At 46.0% G+C, this 17,861-nt stretch overlaps 1 protein-coding gene across 7 annotated transcripts in view; it reads right to left on the bottom strand.

The window, feature by feature from the left end:
• Nucleotides 1–8,601, bottom strand: part of RNF149 (ring finger protein 149) — a 34,454-nt gene extending 25,853 nt beyond the window's left edge. For 4 of the 7 annotated variants that reach the window (XM_039533563.1, XM_039533555.1, XM_039533565.1 and 1 more), the window contains exons 1-2: nt 7,670–8,597; nt 163–413 (exon numbers count right to left, since the gene is read on the bottom strand). In XM_039533563.1, coding sequence (XP_039389497.1) covers nt 163–413; nt 7,670–8,135 — 717 coding nt within the window. In that variant the 5' untranslated portion in view covers nt 8,136–8,597. Of the gene's footprint in view, nt 1–162; nt 414–7,669 lie in introns of all 7 variants that reach the window. The other 3 variants (XM_039533585.1, XM_039533593.1, XM_039533604.1) reach the window with 2 other exon arrangements.
• Nucleotides 8,602–17,861: the final 9,260 nt, after the last annotated feature.

The raw sequence follows: 17,861 nt of genomic DNA, 5'->3' as shown, positions 1-17,861 counted from the left end.
TTCTAAGCAGTATCCATGGACTACTATAGACAAGAAAATATGGTGCTAAAACATTTCAATAAAATTAGTATCGGACACAGAAAGAATTTTACAGGAGACATGTAGGAGAGAGAAAAACTTAATAAGGTTACTTTTAAAATCATTATCACTATCTGCAATTACCTGGCTTCCAAATTGTGACCCAGTATATAGAAAACGCTGTATATAGTAAAATATGAGCCAGGCTAGTGAAATAATCATCATGGTGATAAAAGCGATGGCTACAAACACAACTGACTGTCCACTGATATATTCTTGCACGTGTCTTGTGCCAACACCAATAGTCATTTTTACTGGAATCCCTCTGCGTACTGGTTCCAAAATTTCTATCCCTTTTGGATATCCAACCATAATTACCACTGTATTGCCTGTTCCTGTTGGAGAAGAGAGGGGAAAAAAAGTCAGAATGCACACTTACTCCAGTTTATTATCTGAATGCAATTCAATCATTTAAAGTTAAAATGTAAGAGGTGAACAACATTAATGGAAAATGCTTAAAATTCTGAACACAAAGCAGATTTACTTTGACAAAGCAAGTTTAATTACTAAAACAGCTTACATTATATATTATTGCATTTGAGAATTTCACAAAGAAAATAAGAACTTATACACGTACCAGAAACAGTTGAAATAAAATATATCTATTGAGGCCCTGCATGCCTCATTCCACAGAATGGGATGCTGATTTTAAATTGTATTGATCTTTTTATTTGCTAAATGAAACTTATCAGGCTCTATTTAAAGTCTCTATTTAAAGTACTAAAATGCATTCACGAGCATCCATTTGTTAATTCATAACTCTATAGTAGTAGCTGAAGATCGAACAAAAGAGCTTGATCATTTTGCCATATGTAATAGACAGTTTCAAGCCAGATCCCAAAGTACTCAAGACAGATTCCATCCAACTCTGGGATGGGACCAACAGGAATTTCAAGTCTTTTTAAATGGTATCTGTCAGAGAGTTTGCTTTGGAAATACTTAAGACCGTTTCAAGTCGAGTCCCTATCTTCATGTGAGAGTTACTTGAAGTTATAAGTGCTTTTTAAAAAAAAAAAAAAAAATCAGAGCACTGTGGCAGGCCAGACAATAAATAGAAGACATGCATGGGACTTACTGTAAACAAAACCAAAATTTCCCCCTCCCTGGGGCTTTATTTCAGTTTATTGAAAACAGCACATTATTAGACCTTTGTCAGAGGTGTCTGTTGCAACATCTTTCTAAAGCAAATAAATTACACCTAACAAAGGCCTGGTTTACACTACGAGTTTGTCTCGAATTTAGCAGCGTTAAACCGAATTAACCCTGCATCCGTCCACACAATGAAGCCCTTTATTTCGATATAAAGGGCTCTTAATATCAATATCTGTACTCCACCCCGACAAGGGGAGTAGCGCTGAAATTGGTATTGCCATTTCGCACTAGGGTTAGTGTGGCCGCAATTCAACGGTATTGGCCTCCGGGAGCTATCCCACAGTGCACCATTGTGACTGCGCTGGACAGCAATCTGAACTTGGATGCACTGGCCAGGTAGACAGGAAAAGTCCTGCGAACTTTTGAATTTCATTTCCTGTTTGCCCAGCATGGAGTGCTGATCAGCACAGGTGACCATGCAGTCCCGGAATCAAAAAAGAGCTGCAGCATGGACCCATATGGGAGATATTGAATCTGATCTCTGTATGGGGAGATGAATCTGTTCTATCAGAACTCCGTTCCAATAAACAAAATGCCAAAACATTTGAAAAAAATCTCCAAGGCTATGATGGACAGAGGCCACAACAGGGACTCAACACAGTGCTGAAACTTAAGGAGCTGAGACAAGCCTACCAGAAAGCCAAAGAATGAAATGGACGCTCACGGAGGGAGGGGCGACTGACGACTGTAGCTATCCCACAGTTCCCGCACTCTCCGAAAACCATTTGAATTCTTGGCTGAACTCCCAAAGCCTGAAGGATCAAAAACATTGTCACGGGTGGTTCAGGGTATACGTCGTTCCTCCTCACCCCCCATGAAAGCAAAGGGAAAAAAATCCTCTCTCGCCTTTTTTCAATGTCACTGTATGTCTACTGGCTGCTGCTGGCAGATGCGGTGCTGCAGCGCTACACAGGAGCATCCCCTTCCCTTCCGGACGGCAGACAGTACAGTAGGACTGATATCCGTCATCGTCGTCCCGTGAGTGCTCCTGACTGGCCTCAGTGAAGTCGGCCGGGGGCGCCTGGGCAAAAATGGGAATGACTCCAGGTCATTCTCTTCTTTAAGCTTTGTCTAATGGAGATTCACTCCTGCCTGGAATATCATAGCAGCTGGAGGCTGCCCTCCCCTCCCCTCCCCTCTTTGATCTCTGCTTGCAGAGGCAATAAAGTCAGTGTTGTTTCTTATTCATACATTCTTCATTACTTCATCACACAAATGGGGGGAATAATTGTCACGGTAGCCCAGGAGGGGTGGGAGAGGTGAGAAGCAACGGGTGGCGTTGTTGCAGGGGTACCTTCTAGAATGGCATGCAGCTCATCATTTCAGCGGGATGTCTGGGGTTCTGACCCAGAGCAGCCGTTTGCCTCTCTGGTTCTTTAGTAGGCTTGCCTGATATTCTAGGCAGGACTGACTCTCCATTAGACAAAACAAAAAAGAGAATGACCTGGGGAGTCATTCCCATTTTTGTCCACGCGCCGCCAACCGACCTCACCGAGGCCAGCCAGCAGCACCCATGACAGCAGCAGACAGTACAGTATGACTGGTAACCGTCTTTGCTAACTTGCAAAGGCAAGGGGATGCTTCTGTGTAGTGCTGCAGTACTATGTCTGTCAGCAACATCCAGTAGACATACGGTGACAGTGAAAAAAGGCTGAACAGGCTCCATGGTTGCCGTGCTATGGCGTCTGCCCGGGCAATCCAGGGAAAAGGGCGCGAAATGATTGTCTGCCATTGCTTTCACGGAGGGAGGATTGACTGACGACATTTACCTATAACCACCCGCAACAAATTTTTGGCCCGATCATGCATTGGTATTTCAACCCAGAATCCCAATGGGCGGGGGAGACTGCGGGAACCATGGGATAGCTATAGGATAGCTATCCACAGTGCAACGCTCCAGAAGTTGACGCTAGCCTCAGTACATGGACGCACACCGCCAAATTAATGTGCTTAGCGTGGCCGCGTGCACTTGACTTTATACAATCTGTTTCCAAATATCGGTTTCTGTAAAATTGGAATAATCCTGTAGTGTAGACATACCCAAAGAAAAGGGAGTTACTTGCTAACATTGTTCTGGAGATCCACAGGTGCAACTTTCAGGTGACCTGGGAGGAGACAAGAGTGCGGTTTGTATCGTCCCCTATATCCCTGTATGCTAAAACTATTATGGTTCCTCAAAAGATTGTATTTCCCTGACTGATTTTCTCCTCCCAGTTCTGAGAAAAGGAGGAATAGAACTACAAGAAGCCAGCTTGATACCTGGGGTGGCATAGGGAATAATTTCAACCCACCCTACTCATAAAACTATTGACTTCAGGTTTTAAAGCTGGGATCGACATCATGGGCTTCCTTATACATTCCAGACTGCTTATTCAAGACTACTTCCTCCCCATGAAGATGTGTTAATGGGCAAAAATATTTTTCCTATTGTGTTAAATGTCACAATTGCAAAACTCCATTAAAATGTAGGCTGTTGTGTTTGAAGTGATGTTAGCTGGTCATGTCACCAAAGCTCCCTCTTAAGCTACAACATACTGCAGCTCCAAATGTATTAGCCTGCATCTTAATAGGGTATTTCAATTGTGTTAAGCTAACAATTCAACCTACCCCTTCCTTACCCACCAAGAGAAGGCCAGATTTTCTGACACCAGTATTTTTTAAATCCTTTAGAGGCAACCCTTGGACAGGATAATGCTGAAAGCAGGAGGGTTCTCACACAAACCTAAGAGGACTGCACATTCATCCATGTTAAGAAATTAATCCACTGCCACTTCTGTACATGGAGCTTTACAAACCAGCAAGACAAGTCTCTGCCCTGAGGAACCTACAATCTAAAGTGGACACAAAGAAACACTGAAAACTGAGAATTCATTTCAAAGATACAAATATCCTCATCAAAAATCTTTAAAAAGTTTTTAAAGCTTGAGCCTCTTCTAATGGAATAGGACTCTCCCTCCAGAAGATTTAGATCTTAATGTCAGTTGGCCTTTTTTTTAGTCACATAACACCCACCACTCTAGGCCGTACAAGGATAAAAACAAGTAATTAGTTAATGGGGTGGGGGAGGAAGAGGGAGAAATCAGAAACAATTTCCATCTTTAAACCAAGCCAAAGACCATTACCAGCTATAGAGAGCAATTTCATCTGCAAAGCCACTCAACCGAAATTAAATACTTTTACTTATTTGTAATCCAACAGATGAATTTTTTTTTATATCTGGTTACTTAGCACTGTTTATCAACCTCTGTTAAGTACTTTTTAAATGTATTCTGTGTAGCTTAGTACTAAATAGAGAGCCAATGAAGTCCCATGAGTAGCTCGGATCCCACGCCAGATGCACATTTAACCTATATGTGTATAGCTCAGAACCACATGTATGCAAATCTTAAACAGGAAAGTATATTTGATCTGTGCTCTTGTTCGTTGTCTCTCCCTTCTTCTGATGAAATAAGCTATACCAGCAAAAATGCAGTTTTGCCAGCATACCCTGTCTATACTAAGGGCTTTTGCCAGCACAGCTATGTTGGTCACGAATCAAGTCTCTTCATACCCCAATCGACAATATCAAGAAAAGTTTGTAGCGTAGACCTAACCTGAGAAACATGAATCCTTCTGATGCGGGCACAGGGAAGTAAAACAAGAAACAAAACGAAAAAATAGAAAACTAAAAAGGAGAGGAGGGGGAAAAAAAAACAGAGGAAAGGAAAAGGAAGAATAGAATGTAGGCAGAAAGTTAAAGGGAAGAAGAGATTTCACAGAAAAGCAAAGACAGCAACTATGACAAGGCATAGTATAAAGCCATCTGTTGCAAGCAGAGAGGGGAAGATGGAAGTATTTTTATATTTTTTTCTTCTACAGACAGAGTATCATCAGACAGAGAAAGAGGCCTAATGGGTTGTGAGAGAGTTATTAACCAAACCCAGGAAGCCCAAGCTGACACTTAGGCTATGTCTACACTAACATGTTTGTCAGTAACACTTGTCAGAGGTGTGAAAAAACACCCCCCTGAGTGACAAAAGTTTTAGTGATGAAAAGCACTGGTGTGGATAGCACTTCATTGGCAGAAGGTGTGCTCCCAGCAACAAAGCTAGTGCCCCTCAGGCCTTGGCTACACTTGAGAGTTACAACGCAATAAAGTTGCCCACAGTGCTGTAACTCACTCCCCGTCCACACTGGCAAGGCATGTACAGCGCTGCATCTCTGTGGCTACAGCGCTGCAGGTACTCCACCTCCCCAAGAGGAGCAACAGCTGCTGCGGCTGAAACGCTGGTGCTCCAGTGTAAACGGGGAGTAACCTTATTACGCAGTGATTGACCTCCGGAAACTCCCCATAATCCTTTTAAGTAAAAATAACTCCCTTTGTTTTGTTGTGATGCCTCTCTTTGTTTTGTTGTGAATGCTGGGAGCTGCTTGTCAAAAAACCAAACACAGCTACTGTTTGCTGTCAATGAGCAGAGGCAGGCAGGGGCCTCCCTTTGGAATGCCCACAGCTAATGTTTGCTTGAAGAGAGAGGCGGCGCAGGGGGGAGGGGAAGGGTCCCTTTTGGGAAGCGGCTGCTTATCTGGTCTGTGAGAAAAAAACAAACAGCTGCTGTTTGCTTTCAGTGAATGCGAGAGGGGTGGAGAAGGGTCGGAACTTGCAAGGCAGGGAGCGGACAGTGTTGGGTCCAAAAATCGACTCTCTCTTTCCCCCCATGCTCCCTGTCACACTCCACCCCCCCACTCCCTTTTGAAAAGCACGTTGCACCCACTTGAACACTGGGATAGCTGCCCATAATGCACCGCTCCCAATGCCACTGCAAATGTGGCCAAGACAATGCGCTGGTAGCTGTCAGTGTGGACAGACTGCAGCACTTTCCCTACTCAGCTGTAGGGAGACAGGTTTAACTCCCAGCGCTGTACAGCTGCAAGTGTAGCCATACCCTCATTGGAGCTGGTTTTATTTTGTTGCTGGGAGAGCTTTCTCCCAGCAACAAAGAGCAGTTACACTGTGCACCTTACAACAGCGAGGCTGCAGCGGCACAGCCACACTGCTGTAAAGTGCGCAACACAGACACAGTCTTCGGGTATGTTTACCACTGCAGCTGTGCGGTTGGAAGGTCTCCCACATAGCCAGTTTTATGCCAGTGGGAGAGAGCTCTCCCTATTGGCATAATTAAACCACCCCTAACAAACGGTAGTAGTTATGTCGGCAGGAGAGCATCTTCCGTCGACACAGTGCTGTCTACATTGGCACTTTTGTCAGTAAAATGTCTGTCGTGGGGGGGGGGATTTTTTTTTCACACCTCTGACAGAAGTTTTATCAGCAAAAGTGCTGGTGTAGACATAGCCCTACAAAGCAGCTTAATAGTACTAGTTAATCATGATTCCAACTTGCAGGATGGTGCCACTCACTTATTATTTCAAGAGGGACGTGCTTCCTTTCAGGGTCTCAAATATACTTTGAGCCAACGGTACTCCAAAGTTGACTTTTTTCAGCTAATTTTACTAGAGAAAAAGAAAGCGGTGTCTTGTTTTTAAAAAAAAAACTACTAAAATTTATTTAAAACCCTCTTGAAAGATTGCCTGGATACTAGTAAGATTACTACACAGTGGCAGGTTTGCTGATATCTGCAACAGGGTCTTTCCCACTATGCTTTGATTTCTTACTCCTTATATCCTACCCTGAAGGTCTCCTCCTATGCCTTTAAACCTACATAATAGTTTAAAAAAAAAAACACAAAAAATTCAGCAGACTGTGTGGAGCCAGAACACCTGAGCTCTTACCTTGGCATAGTGACAGACACCTTCTGTAGGCTACAGAAAGGTAGGCACGCTTAGACAAGTCAATCTGATCCCTCTATACATCACTATTCTCACTGTACTTCAGAGAGGTGTGAGGACTATGTGTACTTTGATGATGAAGTGGTAAGTACTACAATAAAGCCTGCACTGAGGACTCATCCAATAGGTAATTCCCTGTCTTAAGTGGCCATTTTTACATATCCCTGCAGTCTCCAGTACAATTTTGTTCAGCCTGTAGTTAAAGAGCAACATATTAACTTATGTATCATGTGTTCAGATACTACTGGGAGACGCACCACAGAAAGGCCTGGGGCAGTTGCTCAATGGGTTCATTGCAACACTTCTTGATAGTTTCTGTCCCTTCCTGAAGACTTGGTGTAAAACTTTGCGCACGTACATTAGTAGTCTACGTAGTGACAGGAAACAAGCCCCACACGTCCTTTTTAGGGGCTCTTCATGGTGTTCCCCTTTCCCCCGAAAAGCACCGAGTATCACCGGGGAATGCTGAACCCAGACACCCTCGCTCCACCCCACCCCCACTCGTGTCCGCCTGTCCCACCGGACCCTCTTCCTCGAGCCCCCTCCCCACCAGGCCCCGCCCTCTGCCGCGACTCCAGGCCCCGGGACTCAACGCCCCGGCTGCGGCCCCGCTCACCGAGATGGGACATGGAGACGGTGGCGTTGCCGAAGCGGGGCTCGTTGTAGATCACCACGGCCACCGCCCGCTTCCGGGCCGCGTTGGTGACTTTGTCCTTGAAGGTGCAGCCCCCGCGGGCCACCAGCGCGATCCAGGGCGGCGGCGGCGGCTCCCCGCTGGGCGGGCCACGGCTCCCCGGCGGCAGCGGCACATCGTAGTCGGTGTCCGCGGCGCAGCCCTCCATGTGGCGGGCGGAGGCGCCGCGGGGGATGCCCACCAGGCCCTGCGCGCTCTCCTTGGGGGAGCTGTCCCCGTAGCGGCCGCTCTCGGCGCTGCCCCGCACCGTGCGGTTGCCGAGCGGCTCGGTGTAGGCGGTGCTGACCCACGCCGTGTACCACTCCAGGAGCCGGGCGCCGCCGCCGCGCGGGACCCCCAGCGCCAGCAGCGCCGCCGCCAGCAGCGTCAGGCGGGCACGGCACAGCATGGCACGGGAGACCGAGCTGCGCCCGCTGCCGCTCCTGTCTCCTCCCGGTCCGCGGGAAGAATGGGAGCCGGAGGGGCGCCGCCCACTGCCCCAGCCAGGCCGCCGCGGCGCAGGTAACGGGCGCCCTCCCCGCCCCCAATGGGAGTTGCGGCCGGAGCGCAGCTAATGGGAGGCGGAGGCCGGGCTGAGCCGGCTCCTCCCGCTCAGCGTGACCGGTGGGTGGGGCCGACCGGTGAGCTCCCAAGGGAGGGGGTGTCCCGGGGTGAGCTCTGCCGCCAACCGCTGCCGCCAACAGACCCGCCCTGTGCGCGCGCAGGCACCGGAAGAGTTAATGTCCCCTGACCCCGAAATCTGACCCGCTGCTTCCTGCCCCCGACCGTTGGCCCTGAGAACACGGGGGGTGGGGGGAGGATGAACGGCTCGCGCCCCTGAGCGTGCTCGAGGAGCCGGCGTTTCCCGGCTTGCGCAAGAGGGGCGGCTGTCCGCTCAGCGGCCTTATTGTGAGCGCGTGAGGCCCCCGGCACGTGGGGCGTTAGGCGGCCCCGATCCGGCCGCCCACGCGGAAGCTGGTGCTCAGCTGATGCCCCCCCCCAAAAATGATCAAAGCGAAACCGGGCGCCTGCCTGAAGCGTTTGCAGGGTCTGGAGGCAAGACACCCCCCCTCCAGCCCTGCCAGCGGGGCGTAGGTCGTGGGCTGGAAAGGCCAACGCAGAAGAGACCCAAGGAGACCCGGAGGCTGATGAGCCCTTGCATGTCTGTGTTTGTTTTTTTAATGCCAGCAAGAGGATGTGACTAATTGAAGGCCCGGGTGCTGGCTCGCCCACGTTTGGTCAGTGACACACAAGTTAAGTTAGTCACTCCACCCTCCAAAACACTCCGTGCCTGCATTGTAGGGGTCACCCCAGAGGAGGATGGGAAGGAGCAAAATGGATGAGAGGAAGGGAGGGTGAATGAATGAAGGGTCAAGAGCCAGGTAGAGATAGAGCATGACAAGGCGAAGAGATAAAGAGAGCTCAAATAAACATTTAAAACTGATGAGTCCAGTGTCCCTTTAAAGATTAACAGATTTATTTGGGCATAAGCTTTAATGGGTAAAAAACCCCACTTCTTCAGATCCATGGAATGAAAGTTACAGATGCAGGCATAAATATACTGACACATGAAGAGAAGGGAGTTACCTTACGAACCAGTGTTAACAAGGCCTATTCAGTCAGGGTGGATGTGGTCCATTCCCAATAATTGATGAGGAGGTGTCAATCCCAAGAGAAGGAAAATTGCTTTTGTAGTGAGCCAGCCAGTCACAGTTGCTATTCAACCCCAAATTAATGGTGTTAAATTTGCAAATGAAGTGTAGCTCTGCCATTTTTTCTTTGAAGTCTATTTTTGAAGGATTTTTTTGTTGAAGGAGGGCTACTTTTAAATCTGTTATTAAATGTCGAGGGAGATTGATGTGTTCCCCTACTGGCTTTTGTATGTTACCATTCCTGATGTCTGATTTGTGTCCATTTATTCTTTTATGTAGAAAATGTCTGGTTTCGCCAATGTACTTGGCAGAGGGGCATTGCTGGCACATATCACATTAGTAGATGTGCAGGTGAATGAGCCTGAATGATGGTGTGGCTGATGTGGTTGGGTCCTCTGATGGTGTCACTAGAGTAGATATGGGGACAGAGTAGGCTACAGGGATTGGTTCCTAGGTTAGTGTTTCTTTTGTGTGGTTTGTAGTTGCTGGTGAGTATTTGCTTCAGGTTGGGGGGCTATCTGTAAGCGCGGACTGGCCTGCCTCCGAAGGACTGTGAGAGTGGGGGATCATTTTCCAGGATAGGTTGTAGATCATTGATATGCTGGAAAGGTTTCAGCTGGGGGGTTGTACGTGATGGCCAATGGTGTTCTGTTATTTTCCTTGTTGGGCCTGTCCTGTAGTAGGTGACTTCTGGGTCCCCATCTTGCTCTGTCAATCTGTTTCCTCACTTCCCCAGGTGGGTAGTGTAGTTTTAAGAATGCTTGATAAAGATCTTGTAGGTGTTTATCTCTGTCCGAGGGATTGGAGCAAATTCGGTTGTATCTTAGAGCTTGACTGTAGACAATGGATCGTGTGATGTGTCCTGGATGGAAGCTGGAGGCATGTAGGTAAGTATAGCAGTCAGTAGGTTTCCAGTATAGGGTGGTGTTTATGTGACCATCACTTATTTGCACTGTAGTGTCCAGGAGGTGTCCCCTTTAAAAGGGATGAACAAATTGTAGACCAGGATTTCTCAGTCCGTGGGTCAGGACCCAAAATTGGGTCACCAGAATGTTTCAAAGGGTCAGGTGGTGGCTCCTGTCACACAGAACTGGCTGGGCTTGCCTACCTGCTCCAGGCGCTGCAACATCTGGGATCCTAGCATTCAGGTTTGGCCCAGTCATCATGATGATGGGACTCTGGGTAGGCCAAATTTGACTGAGTGGCACTGCAACCCCATGAGCCAGGTCACACCTTCACTCACACAAATTTGGTCTAGTCAGAGGGGCAGGACCAAACCCCAGGGGTGCTGAAACCTCAGAGGTTGCAGTGCCCAGAACAGAGAGCCAAACCCAGCCCAGCCAGTCCCACAGCACAGGAGATACCAGTGTCAGGTGAGTGCCAGGCAGGACCTGACCGAAACCACCACAGGGCCTCCACCCTCAGACTATTATTTACTGGGTCATGACAGGCCATAAACATTTACAGATGGGTCCTGAGCCCAAAAAGGTTCAGAAGCACTGTTATAGCTATTAGTCTGAGGGAAAACCTGTAGACTGGAAAACACTGAATTATAAAAAGAAAAGTGAACAAAATGAGAAAAGCCTAAGACAAAAATAAAGATAAGTTTTATATATTGTTTTAGTTGTATGGAACGTTTGAGCTATACAAAATAAAATGTATATCAAGGATTTAATGATTTTGTTGTTTTTAGTGCCCAAGTAATCTGCATGTTTCCCCAGCTACTCTCTCTCTCGTCCTCAATCACTTTTTAATGGTCTGTCACCATCATTTTCTTTTAGAAAAAAATGTGTTATGTGGTATGATCATATTACATCTGATATGTTATCAAACGAGGCTTCTTCTTTTCCCACTAAGCTGATTGAACCAGTAGTGATCATAATACCTCGTAGAAGTGTTCCAAGCCTTGAGCACTGTTGACCCTATTTATACCAGCAGAACAGCTATTTTCCCTGTCAGCATGAAGGTTGATGTGTTTAAAATTCCATTCCAGGGTCCTTTTTAAAGTAAAAATTCCCCAATCCAACCACTCTTTAAAAGTGGAGTATAGCAGTGTCTCTCAACCTATCCAGAATACTGCACCCCTTTCTGGAGTCTGATTTGTCTTACATATCCCTAAGTTACACTTCACTTAAAAACTAATTGCTTACAAAAATCAGACAAATATACAAAAGTGTCACAGCACACTGTTATTGAAAAAATGCTTACTTTCTCACTTTTACCATATAATTATGAAATCAATCAATTGGAATATTGCACCTATGTTTCAGTGTACTGTATATAAAGCAGTATAAACAAGTCATTGTCTGTATGAAATTTTAGCTTGTACTGACTGCGCTAGTGGCTTTTTATGTAGCCTATTGTAAAACTAGGCAAGTATCTAGATGAGTTGATGTACACCCTGGAAGACCTCTGTGTACCCCCAGTGCTAAACATACCCCTGGTTGAGAGCCACTGGAGTAGAGGAAGCCAGTATAGTTAGAGCACTCCCTACAACTTCTTGGCAATGTAGTTTTAGGACTCTCCTCAAAGGCACTCAGCATTTCAAGAAAAAGATCAAAGTGGCAAAAATCAGGAGGACAACCAAGACTGAGAATTAAAGGAACATATAAAGTACTGCCAGTGGTGGGGTGCAGTGGGATGGGGGATAAAAGGAGTCAAGAGCTGCAGAGACCAAAGAGTTAAATGTAGAGATCATGGGAGTTGAAAGAAAGGAGGAAAGAACGGGGGGGGGGGGGTAAGAGCAGCAGAGAAGTCAGGGGGCGATAAGTTGGAGATGATGAATGGAGTTAGTGACAGAATAGAGACAGACAAAAAGTGAGCAATGTTGAGGGAGAGCAAGTGACAAGAGAGGGAATTCAGAGTGAACAAAAGAGCAGTGTTTGATAAAAACTTGATTGTGAGAGGTGACCAAGATGGTGCATTGAGTCAGTCCAAAAGTGAAGATCAAATAAGGAGGTTATGGAAAGGCAATTAAAAGCCAGTGGACATCAACATGGAAATTAAAGTTACCACAGATGCGAGTAGGAGATTAAGATGAGAGGAGGAATGAATTGGCATTGAAGTCAGTAACATGAAGGAAACTGTACACAACAGCTGCAGGGCATGCAGTTTTCAGAATGTAGGGTGGTGGAATGGGAGGAGAAAGTGCTGACTGATTAGATGGATAGGAAAGGAGCCCAACACTGTTGCCACAGTGTTGGAAGGCAAGAGGCCAGTTATGGCCACAAGGAAAGAGATTGGCCTGGAGCTAGAGAGATGGATTGGATTTCAAGGATTGTGAGGAGTAAATAGGAGCTAAAGCCTGTGAGTCAAATTAATTTATTGGATAGGGCACAGGAACTCTGATGGGGGAAGGTGGCTAGCTTAAAGGTTACTGAAAGTAGGTAATGTGGGAGAAGAAGAGGAGAAGAATGGTGGGCGTTGGCCAGAGAGTAGTCAGTAAGAACAAAATGGAGGTGAGAATTAGGGAGAGCAAGGGGAGGGGGAAGAAATGGCACTGAAATGAAGTTCCATAGTATTGTTAATTCACAAAAGCTTGAAACCAATGCCCAGTCACTTGCCTGATACCTGCATGTATAGGAGTGATTGGTGAGCTGTATTAAGAATGATGTATGGCTATCAGATGCTGTGTTACTTTGAGATTAAAGTAAATACAGAGAAGAATGGCCGGGGGGGGTGGGAGGGAGCAGAGAAAAGTGCATGTTTTCCCAGTGTATCCTCCTTCCTCCCTAAACATCTGAAGATCTGACTGTCAATTCCCAGAGTCCTTTTAAAGGAACAAAGATGGCCTTCTTTCCACCAGGAAGATTGTACAAGACTGAGAAAAAAAAGACAGTCGTTAGATAAGATAGACATTTTAAAGGCTGTCAACCAAGCTTCCTCTTGTTCATTCCTGTTAAAATCATATTACAGACATCAAAATATTCAAGCAGCAACTTCTCTTTTGCTATTTATTTGCATTTAATGCTTGATGGGCAATTTGTAAACAACATTCATTATCTTTACAAGTCAAAATACATTGCAAAGTGCAAAACGCATCCATAAACAGTACATACAAGTACATGACGACAATTATTTTAGAAATGAAGCATTCTTTGGTTAAATAAGAACAGCAGTTAAAACTAGCTGTGCTTAATACTGTACATGCATTACGTTGGTACAAATTAGTAAAGGACATTGGTCATCAGAAGTCAAAATTCATAACTTCATTTTCTTTTTTCCAGCTAACATACAGTCATAAATAAATGCGTCTCTAGACTATTACAGAACCACAAGTGAAGATTTAACTAAAGAAAGCTTGCACAACAAGGCTTTTCTGAAATGAGAATATTTAATGAATATTAAGCTGTAAAATAATTAAACTAAAATGTGATTCTTACTGCTGAAGTACAGAATACATGAAAATAAATTGCATGTTGGTAAGTTGCAGTGCTTTATAGATACTGACGATCAAATCCTTAAGATCAGAATGAAATAAAAGGGAGTTTTACTATTGATATCCATAGGTGCAAGATCAGACCCCAGGGTCATAACCAATAGCCTGAGAGAAATTTTAATCTATTATAGAATCTTTACAATAATCTTTGGGTCAAAAGTTTAATAAACTCTATTCACTTAACTCATACCACATGACGGTATAAATTGAGAAATTTGGCAATTTAATTTTTTTTGATAGTTTGTAGCTAATAATTTAAGGCCCAATTAAACAAACAACCTCCGTCCCCACCCCGCCATTCCCAAACCCATTTTTTCAGAGAAGTCACTTCAAGGCTACTTGGGCAGGTTTGTGATGGGCTTCTGTTGCCTTTCAGAGGCTTTTAGGGTATGGAAGTGAGACTTTTGATTAAGATGACATATCTGTTTAAGAAGCCTCCTTTCCCATCTTAAGTCCTCACTGCTGTTTCAAGATTCTCCCTGGATGTCTCATGCCCCGAGGGTTTGAGAAGAACCTAAAATGTGTTGGTAAAACTCCTTAGCCCTTCAAAGACTAGAGTATTAATTGACAGGAGAGAGAAGAATTGTGGACTCTACTGTCATCAGGCCAGTAGAAAAATATGTAGAGGAAAGAATGAGTAATTATTAATGCCTAACACTTTGATTTTTCTTCCCCTCTTCAATGTGCGTAGACTTTCCCAAGTTTAATGTCTAATTTGCTTTTTGTGTGAACTTTTTCAGGGATCTCTGGGTATAAAGGTAAACTGGGGTAAAAAAATGTGTAATTACAGTTACAAGTCACTATTTGTGCAAACCTTTAGAGATCCCCTTATTGAATTAGGCCTGTGCCTATTGAAATCAATGAGAAAGCTCCTATTAACGTCAATGGGCTTAGGATCAGACCCAAAATGAACAGAGATCCCAATGTCAAAACAACAAAAATGTGGGAAAGCATCAGTTAATAGCATTCCACACATCTGTGTAGGACCAACTCTTGTGCTCCTACATTACACAGAGCAAAGTGGGGGTGCAGTCTGGGCAAACTTGTAGGAAAAAAGTGCAAGGGAAAAACAGCTATGCAGGGTATTTCCTCCACTAGTCCTGCAGGCACCACGGTTTCCTCTGCAAAATATCTGTACAATCAGTAAACCTGCTGAAAAAGAGAAAGAGGACAGAAAAGAATATGATAGCAAGGCGTCTACCTTAGGTCCCCCCCCCAGCTTTTCCACCATTCCTACACAGCTCCAATAGTGATGTCAACAGTGGGGACCCCAGAGTTGAGAGGCCTGGGTGGCTCATGGTAGTTTAAGCACCATGTAATCCAATTCTGCTCAAAGCAGATCTATATGCCATGGTACAGACAGTGGCTACCAGCTCTTTGTTTAAATTAGCACTCCCACCACTGCTAGTGCTAGTGGATCTGAATTGGTGGTAGCAACAGGGAGATATTTGGCAAAAGGCCTCATGCGGGCAAAGCTACAGTGGCATATTTCTGCATCAACACAGATAAAAATCTGTTTAAACATTATTTGATAATGCTCAGAGCATCAGTAAGTGATCCTTTGTGTTTTGTATCTCCTCTTAGTGGAGTCAGAGTGCAGTCAGTAGCTTTCTAGTCAATTACAACCTAGTCTGTATGACTTGAACTCTATATCTTTATCCCCTCTGAGACGCTGTCTACAGCAGGGATATTTTCTGAATTTTTCCCCCTGGTTTTTAATGCTGGTTTAGCTGTCCAAGTATTAGCAACATTGGGACCCTGTAGGCATGCGGACTCACCCCTGCGGCGCATCCTGCTGATGACTTCCAGGAATTAGCTCATTCCAGCTCCACAGCGCCCTCTGCAAGCCGGTGATCTGCATGTCCTCTGGCCCCGTGTCCCTCCCGGACCCAGTGCCCCTTTAACTGGGTGCTGCCCCCCAGCAGTACCCCCACAATTCTGGGTTTCCCTCTCCCAGGGGAACCCCCAACCACTGTCCCCACTTCACCTCAGAATATGGCTACTGCTAGTCACCATTTAGCCCCCACTCCTGGGGCAGACTGCAGTGTACACACCATTCATCACTGGCAAAGAGGGGTTTGGACCTGCTGCCTTTGCCTGCCCTTGGCTACCCCTCTGTAGCCCGAGTACCTGTCCTAGCCTTTATCAAGGCCTGCAGCCTTGGGGTTCTCCAGGCTGGCACTCCCCAGCTCCTCTAGCTTCTCCCCAGCCCTGCTCCACTCAGATACGCAGTCTCTAGCTCCCTGCAGCCAGGCCTATCTCCCTCTGAAAACAGAGAGAGACTCTCTGTCTGCCCCTGGCTTCTCTGCCTTTATAGGGCCAGCTGAGTCTGTTTGGGGCGTGGCCCCAGCTGCAGCCACTTCCACCAATCAGCCCAACCTAAAAGCTGCTTTCTCCAGCCACAGCCCCCTCCCAGGGCTGTTTTTAACCCCTCTGGACCTGAGCGGGGTGACCACCCCGCTACAGACCCATAGTGTAGACAAGTTGCTGCTGCCCTCCTTTTAACCTTCATTTAGACTTGTAGGAAGTGTAATCAGCATGGTTGTTATAATGTCAGTGACTGTCATCAGCTTGTCTGCAGTAGGCTCTCGGTATTGCCAGCATCAGTGGTAAATTTTCCTAAAATTTCTTAGGGCTTGTCTTCCCTACTGGTATAAGTCGATCTAAGTTACGCTACTCCAGCTACGTTATTCACGTAGCTGAAGTCGATGTAACTTAGGTCAATTTATCCTGGTGTCTTCACTGCGTTGTGTCGACAGGAGACGCTCTCCAGTCAACTTCCTTTATTCTTCTTGGAGAGGTGGAATACTGGGGTCGACTGGAAAACATTCTGCCATCGATTTAGTGGGTCTTCACTAGACCTGCTAAATCAATACCCACTGCATCAATTGCAGCAGCATTGATCTCCCCCCATAGTGAAGACAGCCCTTAGTTTAGACGTGGCCTGAGAATAACACCCTCTCTTAATACATTGGACCTATGTAGGCTCAGCTGCACTTAATTAGCTTCCAGTTGGCCATGTAGCCCTGAACTGCATCTGAACTCTGGCTGGGCATTAATGCAGAAAAGCCCAGGTTCTTAGCTGATTTACCTAGTTTATTTCCCCTAAGGAGTGCACTGGGGTGGACAGTATCAGGCCTTTTGAGGTTCCCACTAGGGCAGGGGTGGGCAACTTGAGGCCCGTGGGCCGCCCGCCGCCCATCAGTGTAATCAGCTGGCGAGCCGTGAGACAGTTTGTTTACATTAACCGTCTGCAGGCATGGCCACCCACAGCTTCCAGTGGCTGCAGTTTGCCATTCCTGGCGAATGGGAGCTGTGGGAAGCAGCGCGGGCCACAGGGCCGTGCTAGCCGCCGCTTCCCTGCAGGCAGCCGTACCAGTATAAACAAACTGTCTCATGGCCTGCTAGTGGATTACCCTGTCAGGCCGCAGGTTGCCCACCGCTGCACTAGGAGGAATCAAAAGACCTGTACTTTTTACAGGCAAACAAAGCTCTTACAGTCTCTAGCTCTTACAGCGCTACAGTAAGAGCTATTGTATAATTTAATGGTAAGTAATAGACACACTTTCCTTACAAGCTGTGTAGCTAAATAGCCACTTAAGCCATCAAACCCTTTTTAGTAAGATATTCTAGGTCAGGTGGTGTAGAACAACCTTAGTGGTATATCATAAAGTAAGCAGAGGCTAAGAACTGATAAAGCAGCCCCACTTGGCTCTGCAGGAAAAAAGTGCCAGTCCAACGGATGCTTTGCAGTGAAGTTTTGACTTTCCTCATAGGGAGAATGGAAATTTTTTGCTTGGTCTTTGAACTGAAAATGCTACTAATTATTCCAGGTTTCCCTTACAAAGACAATGTCAGGGAGACTCCCTTTTAAACCTCCCTAGGGAACCAGATTAAAGGGCTGGCTCCACCACTGGGGGAAACCAGGGACTGGCTATGAAAGTCTGTCTCAGGAATGAGTTAATGAAACTGAGGGGAGAGACAGGATGTGAAAAACATAGGACCTTAGTCCGGCAAGTAACTCAATATTTCTCCTGTCTCATAA

Source organism: Mauremys reevesii, linkage group 1 (assembly GCF_016161935.1).
Source record: "Mauremys reevesii isolate NIE-2019 linkage group 1, ASM1616193v1, whole genome shotgun sequence".
Classification (NCBI taxonomy): Eukaryota; Metazoa; Chordata; order Testudines; family Geoemydidae; genus Mauremys; species Mauremys reevesii.
Note: the sequence above shows the minus strand (reverse complement) of the source record. Positions and strands in the feature narration are given on the sequence as shown.